Raw genomic sequence first — 9,909 nt, 5'->3', positions numbered from 1 at the left:
CCTGCATGCTAAAGAAATGCCACTCTCAAAATAGGCCAGCAGCTGAGCTTTTCCTGTCTCTCCGTGTTCATGTGATTCCTGGAGCCGGGTTATGCTGAGCCAGCAGAGGGAATGCAGCGTGTCTTTGTATGGTGTGTGTTTAGCTTTAAAAACTTTTTAGCTGAAAACTAAGTATGGTTCTATACTAATTTATTAACACTTTGCCCCACTCCTAAAATTCATTTCTTGGGGTAGAATTCACCTAAAATACAAAACAAGGCACTCTAAGCTAGCAGATACATGTTTTGGGATGATAGACGTGTCCTTCAGTAGCACGATTTCCTCCTGTTGGCTGTGAGAGGAGCCTGGGGCGACTGGCTCAGGCGGTGCCACTTCTGTTACTGGCACATCAAGGTGTGTGAGATGAATCCCACCCTCTCCAGCTGATTCTCCAGCTGGGAATCTGGAGAGTCAAATCCATGTCTTCCTGGCAGTGTCACTCCTCAGGACCTTCTGGTGTGCCACTTTGGTCTGTGCCCCATGTAACTCCCCTCTCCCCCTTTTCCCATCTAGGCTGGCTGCATGTATGTTCACGGAGGGGTGGTCAACATCCATGAAAACAAACGGACTGGCTCTCTGTTTAAAATGTGGCTGGTGGTACCCAGCTTGCTGGAACTGTCGTGGGAGAAGCTCCTGGAATATTTCCCTCATCTAGCAACTCTCTCCAGATCTCAGCTTTTGCACCTTGGACTGACGCAGGGACTTGTTGAGCGGCTAAAATGAGAACATCTCATGCTTCTGTCCAAGACACACTACGTTCAAGAAGCCCCCTCCCGCCCCCTATTTATGGATACCGTGGATGGTCTTGCTAAGAACATGAAGGAACCCGCTCAACGCCTTACTCAGCATATACATTGATGCCTTTCTAGAAATTTTTACTTTAAGTCATTGAAAATCCACTTTTTATTTATGGATCTCTAAATTACACCATTAATCAAAAATACTCTCTGGGACTAATCCATAACATTCAGCCATCAAACTGTCATCAGCACATGCTTGCAACTTAATTGGGGAGGGTGGGGAGCTTAGCGAATGTCTGAGCCCATGCTTACATGTGGCGCATTCAACTTAGTATTTTCACAGGATGTATTTAACGGAGGACATCATTCAATGCAGAACAACAGCAGACTTGTTCTTTTGCTTTGGATAACACTCATCCCCCTAACACCCAGCTGAGCTCTCCCTCTATAAAACCGAGAACTCCTGCCACTCGAAGGCTTTGCATGTGTTTCATGGGCACGTTCCTATCTCTTTGAGCTTCAGAAGATGGCTGGAACGTCGCACAGGGCTGTGAGTGAAGCTTTGCCTGTGCAGCTTTTCTGGTGCAGTGTTGCAGTGATTTGAAACACCCCCTGTCTGTGTTCCTCACCTTTTCATATTGAAAGGTTTGCTTGGAAGACTGGGTAAAAGTTGCCACTTAATGGACTACTGTGTAGTTTACTCGGGGTGGTGAGGGGAGGGAGAAGGTTTTGCTGAATCTTTTTTAACCCGTTCTGCTCACGTTGCGCTCTGAATGAGCTAACTGCAAAAAATCACCCTGTAGGTTTCAGAGCTGTCTTTGTACCCGCAGCGTGTTCTACCCAGTGCTTGAGTGCGAACCACTCATGGCAGCTCAGTCCTGATTATCAGCCTCTCACTCTAATGTCCACCTGTAAGCTTTTCGTTTTCCTCCTTCCCACGCATCACGTGTTGGCCTTTTTCTTGTTAGCTTCATATTCCTCCAGGGGTGGAGGATGTTATCGCTGTATGTGGATCCTTGGGAAACCTCATGGATCACTCATCCCAGGAAACACAGCATCAAAAGAAGGGGAGAGGGAACATCTCTCCCTCTTGCTGTGAACAGTGGTCACCTCTGCCCAGGCAGGAGAGGAAGGGATGGCTGTCTCTTGTCTTGCTGTGCTCCGTATACTGTGAAGTTAGCTCTGGAGACCACGTCTAAGTGACCATTGAACTCTGAGCAGCTCCACTTGGCTGACATCCATCTTTTTCATTTGAAGACCATTTTAAGTGCCTTTTTTTTTTTTAATAAAAAAAAAAAAAAAATCAGCTTTTCCTAGTACCTTCCCCTTCCATCATGAAAGGCAAAGCTTAGACTCTGGGGTTTTAGTTTCTTTTTAAGAGATTACTTTTATGTTTAAATAAAACATAGCATTGTCTTCATGTTGTTAATCTGAACAGTACTGGCTGATTGAGTCACTGCCACCCATCTTGGGGAGCACCTACCCCTGATGTTCATTTGAAGTGTTACCAGTCATCCCAATGTTAAGCTTCCCCTGCTCTGGGGGATAGTTCCCCCTCTCCCCTCCTTCTGTAACTTCAGTTGCTGCCCTTTTCTCAAGGCCCAAACAAATAAAGGTTGGGCATTACAGCTGAAGTGTTCTCTGATGCTTTGGACCACAGAAGGTGGTGGCAGCTGCTTGTAGCTACCTGCTCTCACACCCCGGGCTCATGGTGTCTTCTTTTGCAGGACCATGTTGAGGCAATGGGCCTTTTCTCCAGCTCTATCTTCTGGGCTGAACTCAGCAGCTCTCACCTTTCCTCACAGGGACTGAATGTCTACACTTAATCTTCACCTTCTGGCTTCCAGTTCTGCTGGGACCTTTGTACTGGAAGAGCCTGGTTGTACATGTGCTGGTTCCTCCCTTGCTTTAAAGAACATCTCCCGTCATCACCAAGGCAATATTAAAGCCATCTGAGCCTGGACTTCTGATGAAGCAGATTCCTTACGCTTTAATGTCTTCCTTGCTCCTACAGCCTTATGGGGGCAGCCAGGAGCTTTGCCCCTGATGTGAACACAAGAAGGTGGTGGGTGGTGATCTGGGGCAGGTCTGGCCTCAGCCTTGCTCTGTACTGACACCTCTAACACTGTCACTTAGTCTTAGCTTCAAATCTCGATGTGGAACATGTTCAGCCACAAGGGCAGGACAATGTAGTCTTTGATGTCCCTGTGATACACCAGTGTCATCCTAAGCCTCTTCCACTGGCTGGACCACTGAAGGCACAAGCCCAGAGCCGGTCTGTGCCCTCTACCAGTGGCCTGGAGCTGGTTTCACCACTCCAACACAGCTGTGCTGCATCCCCAGCACACAGAACTTACAGGAGCATGGCCAAGAGTCCTACAGAATAAGGGACAGAGGACTTGCCTTTACTGCTAAAAGCAGATACCAGCATTATCCTCTGATGGGATCCCAGGGGCCTTTCCTCTCCCAGGAACTGAGGGTGGCTGCTGCATGATGGGCACAAGATCTTGGAGGCCGCTCTGCTGCCCTTCCTAAAAAAAATAAAATAAAATAAAATACAACTTGTTTAAGCACTGCAAAGCACACAGCTCCCTTTTGAGGGTTTGCTTGAGTTGCTGCTGATCTACTGCATGTTGAGTTTTTGAATGATGAAAAGCTTCTTGGTGGTTCACGGTAGCAGAGGCTTCGCTCTGGGCTGCGGCTTGAAGGATACGTGGCTCCAGGCTTTTCTTGCTCTGTCTTCCACTTGTCTTCCCCTCCAGCCCACATAATGCCCAAGTACTGGTTCCTCCTTTACGAGGAAGTTCCATATGTGCAATTCCATACGTGAAAGCAAAAGAGGAGAGCGTTGCTGCCTCTGCGAGGGCAGGGCAGGTTCCCTAAGGGAGAGGGAAAGGATTCACCATCTGCAGCAACTGATGGAAGGAGAGGAGTTAAGAGCATCCACAGTGCTGCCCAGGTTGGGGACAGGACACAATCGAGGCAGAAAGCCATCTCAGAAGGGGGTTTTGTGGGACAGCCCTGCTGCTGTCACTTTACAACTTACCCCTGCTCCCAGCACCAAGCAGAGCGGCTCTGGGTGATGCGGGACCTCTTTGGGGCACCCTTGCAGCCACCAGGAGCTGCTGCTGGGCTAGTCCTGCTGCAGAGCAGGGCACCGGTGGGTCCACCAGTGGCCACCCCTTCCCAAACACAAGGGCTGGATCTGACTCCAGGAGAAGTCCCAAGCATCCCTCACCCCAGGGGAGACGTTTTCTGTTTAGCCTGAGAGGAGATGTAGGAGAACCTGCTGGGTGCCATCATCTTCTGCCCTCCCATCCCACCACACCTTTGCCATCTCTTACTGCCCTGCACTGCTGAGCCCATCTGCAGCCATCAGCCAACTCTGGCTAGTCACTCACTCGGGAATCTTCCCAGTCATCCACATTAATGACAGCAGGATTGTCCATACTGATACTATACTAGGAAAACAAACAAAAATTGTTAAAGCATCATCCTTAACTGCTAACGAGCAGCTGCCCTCCTTTGGGAAGGAGGAGGATCCCATGCTGCTGCCCACTGCCTGCCTTACTCTGAGTTGTTTAAAGTCTGGTCCTGTTTTTCTGTCAACAGATGAGTTGCCTGCTTTACTCCTAAGTCCATCGTTCACGTTGCAGGCACCACAGCACTCCCCTCCCCAGTTGTTATTCCAAAGTACACCCCGACAGGGCTGGGGAGGGAGAAGAGGCACAGGAGCCACATCATTGCCTGTATTCGTGTGTCTGTCAGTGTTTTGCTTTTCAGTTTGTTGGTTGGGTTTTTTTTGGGGGGAGGAGATCATTTTGGGTTTTGGGTTTGTGTTTTTTGTTTGTTTTTTTTTTTTTAAAAAAAAAAAAGCTCTGATAATAAATCAGTCCAAGCCACCCACTTTGTCCTCTCACCTCACCTGCCAGCATTTCCTAGAGATGAGCCAGTCCCCAGTGTGTCACACCTCATACCCTGCAAACAGAACCAGGAGCATCCCCTGACCCTTCTTAGGACTCCATTAAAGACCTCCGAGCAAGGATGACCCAGGAGAGTCGGACAAGACCAGGCTGGAAACAAGAGCTGGAGCTTAGGGAGGGTCATGGAGAAAGCTGGAGCCTGCAGAGCGTGCTCTGGCCCCACAGCATGGTGGTGGATCTCCCCTGCCACCTGCTCTGGTCCTAGGGATGCTGGCTCCAGCTGAGCCATGGGCTGGTGCCCAACGCCCACCACACTGAGAGCCAACCTTGATGGGCAGCAAGCAGCCATCACCCCAAGACCATCACTAACCTGGGTGGCGAGCACAGAGGGGCCCACACCGGTGACCGAAGGCTCGTTTAAGGAGAAACAAGCTTGTTTCTGATTTGTACAAAACTGCTTTAATGACAAAACAGCTGAAAAATGCTTTCTGGTGCATTTCTAGTACCATCAAGAAGCCCTGTGTGATTCCCCAGACCCAAGTCCCTTCCAGGCCAGGGATCACCCACTGCCTGGAAGGGCGAGAAGCTCTTCTCAGGCACTTTCTCCCAGTGCAACACATCTCAAGGGAGGGGTCTGTCCTTGAGACCACACAGAAACCCCCTTCAAGACCCTCCACTAAGGACATTTTTCCTTCCAACCACACAAGCGTGGGCTGGAAATACCTCTGTGAAGTGCTCAGGCTTTGAGACTCCTTGGTTCAGGAGTGCTTCCATTGCCACCACCCTTCCCATCACTGAAGTCCCATTGCCACTCCACTGGGGGAGCTACACATCAGTAGGAGTTTCAGCAAGTGATACTTCCAGACTGGAGCCAGCCCAGCCGAATCCCTGAGACACCGGATAACGCCTTGATGGGCGCTGAGCCCAATGAGAGGATTGGAGAAAGCAGAGTCCAAACCTCAGCAACCACTGGGCGATGGGGCGAAGAAATACACAGCCAGGAGGATGAAGTAGACCATCACCAGCACCGTGCCTAGGGTAGACAGAGCAGGTTAGAGGTGGTTACTCATTGGAACAATGAAGAAGTTTGCTTGTAAGACCTTCTGGTGTGGTCTGGGCTAAACCACTGTAGAGGACCTTCATGGTTCTCTGCAAATCTCAGTCAGAAGGGGTTTAAAACTCCCTCTTAAGGATGAAAAGGGAGTTATCCCCCTTGGAGCTGCTGCCGGATGACAGCTCCGGCACCTCCCAGATGGTCGACCAAGACTCTAGAATTGCTCAAGCCACCACATGCTAAGAGCTGCAGCAAGCAGATGACCCCAGGAACCCACCCCATCAGCACAGGGAAGGTGGGTACACCAAGTCCTACACCAGCCTCATGGGCAGGCAGTCACCTTGGAAGTAGTCACATTTGCCATCCATGAAGATGTAGTTCATGAGCACCACGCTGAACATGCTGGCATAGACATGGAGGTCACTGAAGACAAGCGTGAAGTTGGTCGGCTGCAAGGCAGAGAGGATTTGGGGTTTATGGCTGATCAGGACAGCCCTGCACTGATTGTGGTTGGGGACTTGCACGTCACCCCTTAAACCCCCTCACCACATGTCCCTAGGGCAGGGGGCAGCATCAGCCAAGGTAGAAAACATCTGATCCCACTTTTCCCTGCACTGAGCAGAGGAGAGGAGACACTAAGGACAGCGGTGGTGCCCTTGCAACATCTCATGGACACGTATGTCCCCAACCCTGCTATAGGAAGTCACCCAGGGGCTGTTCTGGGGCTACTCACATAGAAGATAGTGAAGAGCACCAGGATGGGGATCTGGAGCATGCAGACCTGGACAGCGATGCAGTTCCCAATCTCGATGCTGGAGAGGACAGAGGACTTAAGAGCTGCCAAGCACCAGGTCTCCAGCAGCCCTTGGGTGGCTCAGCTTGGGGTGAGAAAAAACAACCCGCCTCGGGGAACCAAACCATGCAGCCTGACATGATTTTGGACCTATTTTTTGGGTGGCCCTCTTGAGGGGAAGTTGGCAGGGATCTGACCCACCAATGGCATGAAGCTGGGCAGCCCATCACTGGCACCAAGGCATAATTATGGGACAGGGCACAGGGACTGCGCTGGAGGACAACACCCCAAAACCCGTCCTTTGGGCCGTCTCACCTCAAGCTCAGGTTGTTCTGCAGGGCAAACTGGATGCCGTTGACAATCTCTGGCAGCTCCGGCACCATTGCCAGCACAGTGACACCAATGAAGTACTGCAGGGAAGAGGTGGCATCAGCACATGCATTATGGCCTGACCCTGACCACATCCAAGCTATGGGCAACCAAGCTACTTGGTGCACAGAGCATCTCAGCAGCTTTTGGGGCTCAACCCCACAGCCAGGGGAGGTTCCCATCCCTGGAGGACACAACTGGGTTCACCACCATTTCCATACTCGCCTGTGAGATGGTGGAGTTGGTGAGGATGGGGCTGATGTGCTCCGTGGCCAGGTCAGCACAGGCTGACATGCAGAGGGTGGAGAGCAGGAGGATGACCAGGGCCCGCCAGCGAGACCAGTGGACCACAGCGCTGTGGTGGTGGCCAGGCACTGGGGGAAGAGCAGAGACATGGTGGGACACCCCAGGGCAATGAGAAGAGCCAGCCCTGCAGCTGGGACATCCTGCTGTTTGGGGGACACTCACTGTGACAGTCGCTGATGTGGATGTCGTAGATGTGCGAGTGAGTTTTCAGGGTGAAGAAGAGGCCAATGAGGTAGGCAGCAGGGAGCAGGAGGGACACGGTGTACACCAGGGGTCTGTGGGACATGGGTGACACATGTTTAGTGCCACCAGGGTCTGGCATGGAGACCATGGGGGGGTTCCCTGCACCATCTGGGGATGGAGGAGATACAGGTGCAGGATTGGAGCCCTTCAGGGTAGCAAAGAGGAGACCTAGGAGGGATGCAGGGCCATAGCCCAGCCCGGGAGGTGCCACCCCACCATGGGGACAATCCTGTCCCCACCCCAGCAGACACTCACTGGACGTGACTGTAGTAGAGGGTGCCGTTGTTCTCCATCTGCAGAGAGAGAGCCTGTCAACAGGGATGCAGGGGACAAGGAACAGCCCCACTGCCACCACCAAGAGCAGAAGCCAGGTGGGCTTGGAGCATCCCTAAACCCCAGCGGTCAGAGGTCCATGTCCCCACTCACCAGGTCAAAGTGACAGTTGTGGCAGAGGTAGTGGCCCAGTGGGTTCTGGGTGACGTTGTGGCACTCACCACACACCAGCTTCCCATACACCTTGGAGAAGAGCGCCGGGGCAAAGACACCTGTGGGGATGGAGGGACAGCAGGTGGGCACCCATTCTGGTGGGTACCCCCCCCAAACCTGGGGACACCCCTGTCCCCAACTCACCTCCCACAGAAAGGAAGAGCAGAGCCGAGCTGACACCCGCCGAGCGGCTGTTGAACCGTTGCTCCTGGTGCCGGATGCCCCCAATCACCATGCACAGACCCTTGGGGATGGAGAAAGCCCCCCCCAAAATCTCCATCAGCACTTCATTCGCAACATCCTCCCAGCTCTCCGCAGAGACCGGGTGCCCTCATGCCACAAAGGTGCCACACCATGGCTCACCGGGACAAAGAGGACACAGCCCACCAGTGTCCCCGTCAATGCCGACTTGACGATCTCAGCGTAGCAGCGGTTGCCCTCACGTGAGCCCTTGATGAGGGCTGTGATGTAGAAGGTGAGTTCTGTGATGGAGCCAAATGTGGCATTCACCACGGCTCCCACCGCAAAGTTGCTCTGGGCCGAGATGCTGGAGGAGAAGGAGGGTGTCAGCAGGGCTGGCATGTGTCCCCACCTTGCCACCAGTGTCCTCCCCATCACTGCTCACCTGGCAATGGCCATCCCGATGTAGTAGGAGAGAGGCATGATGGAGAGCAGGGCCAACGTGAACTTGACAGGGGAGCTGGTCAGGCGGTTGTGGCTGTCCACGTAGCCCAGCACGAGGGTCACCAGCACCAATGGCAGCAAGTCTGGGGTAGCCAGTTAAGGAGATGACTGAGGTGGAGTGGGATTTGGGGCCAGCCTCCCCACCCCGTTCCCCTCCAGCCCACAAAAGGATACTGACAGCAAAGACGTTGATGCCATCCACAGCATATTTGTAGTAATAGGGGTTGACGGCACGGTAGCAGCACAGGATCACCTCCCCCTCCAGTGGCACCTCCGTCTGTGGAGGGACAAGTGGGTGACACCACTCTGAGCATCGCCCCCACCCCAAAACCCACCCTGCAGCAGGGTGCAGGACCCCAGCACAAAGGCACCCACCATCTTCAGGCGCCGCACGAGCACCCGCTCCGGGGGCAGCAGCAGGACACGGGTGGTGGTGCGGGCGCTCAGCTTGGCCACAGGGATGAGGAAGACAAGGAGCCACGCTGTGATGCACACTAGTCCATGGGCCAGCACCAACGCCGGGTAGCCCAGGCACAGCCACGCTACGGTGCCAGCACACTGCTGTGAATTGGTAGTCACCTTTAGGGTTTGCCCAGCCCAAACCACCCACCCCAGGGGAGTGGAGGCACCCATGGGTGCCATCCCCACCCTGATGGGGAGCTCCCGGGGTGCCCATGCTGAGGCAAATGGTGTCATCATGTCCAGCATGGGGCTCACCCAGTGTCCGGCATCAGCCCAGCACCATGGGCGCCAGCGGCGTGGGACAGGACCACCAAGCAGGGCTGAGGTCTCTCCTGCACCACTCGCCTCCGCGCCGGCTTCACACGTACCCAGCGCCCGGCGGGGTTTGGGGACCTGGGGGGAGATGAGGGGTGTCAGGATGGGGTATGGGGCACCCCAACCACCCACCACCCCACAGGGTCCTGATTCAGGGCATGCCTTTACCTCCACCTTCTGGATCACTTTACCAAAGGGCCAGAGGAAATACCCAGCCAAATCCCAGCAGAGCCGCCCTGCGGGGACACAAGCATCAGCTCTGTTGGGGACACACGTCCCCTCCAGTTACATGGCCACCCTGCAGGGAAGGGACCCAGGAGACCCCAGCACCCATCAGTGCCATTTTGGGCTCACCCATGGCTCACCCAGCCCTTTGCACGTGGGTGCCAAATTTGAGACTCACCATAAGGAGTCCCCACAACAGTGATGAACATCATGGCAGCCACGAGGACGGAGAGGAACGAGAGACACCAGCCAAAGAGCAGCAGGTAGAGG

General features: G+C 53.6%; 2 protein-coding genes across 2 annotated transcripts in view; one reads left to right on the top strand and one right to left on the bottom strand.

Annotated features, from left to right (window-relative positions):
• Positions 1-824, top strand: part of KLHDC10 (kelch domain containing 10) — a 22,334-nt gene extending 21,510 nt beyond the window's left edge. Inside the window, exon 9 of the mRNA XM_009883032.1 lies at positions 553-824. Coding sequence (XP_009881334.1) covers positions 553-762 — 210 coding nt within the window. The 3' untranslated portion in view covers positions 763-824. The remainder of the gene's footprint in view (positions 1-552) is intronic.
• Positions 825-5,661: 4,837 nt separating this feature from the next.
• LOC104284671 (low affinity vacuolar monovalent cation/H(+) antiporter-like) overlaps positions 5,662-9,909 on the bottom strand; it is a 5,768-nt gene continuing 1,520 nt past the window's right edge. The window contains exons 5-20 of the mRNA XM_009883030.1: positions 9,818-9,867; positions 9,583-9,650; positions 9,468-9,492; positions 9,013-9,179; positions 8,812-8,914; positions 8,579-8,720; positions 8,317-8,500; positions 8,098-8,197; positions 7,894-8,012; positions 7,723-7,760; positions 7,387-7,499; positions 7,144-7,292; positions 6,865-6,959; positions 6,490-6,568; positions 6,097-6,205; positions 5,662-5,735 (exon numbers count right to left, since the gene is read on the bottom strand). Coding sequence (XP_009881332.1) covers positions 5,662-5,735; positions 6,097-6,205; positions 6,490-6,568; positions 6,865-6,959; positions 7,144-7,292; positions 7,387-7,499; positions 7,723-7,760; positions 7,894-8,012; positions 8,098-8,197; positions 8,317-8,500; positions 8,579-8,720; positions 8,812-8,914; positions 9,013-9,179; positions 9,468-9,492; positions 9,583-9,650; positions 9,818-9,867 — 1,615 coding nt within the window. The remainder of the gene's footprint in view (positions 5,736-6,096; positions 6,206-6,489; positions 6,569-6,864; positions 6,960-7,143; positions 7,293-7,386; positions 7,500-7,722; positions 7,761-7,893; positions 8,013-8,097; positions 8,198-8,316; positions 8,501-8,578; positions 8,721-8,811; positions 8,915-9,012; positions 9,180-9,467; positions 9,493-9,582; positions 9,651-9,817; positions 9,868-9,909) is intronic.

This window comes from Charadrius vociferus, unplaced genomic scaffold (genome assembly GCF_000708025.1).
Source record: "Charadrius vociferus isolate BGI_N301 unplaced genomic scaffold, ASM70802v2 scaffold32, whole genome shotgun sequence".
NCBI classification, from domain to species: Eukaryota; Metazoa; Chordata; class Aves; order Charadriiformes; family Charadriidae; genus Charadrius; species Charadrius vociferus.
This window is presented reverse-complemented; position numbering and strand designations above follow the sequence as displayed.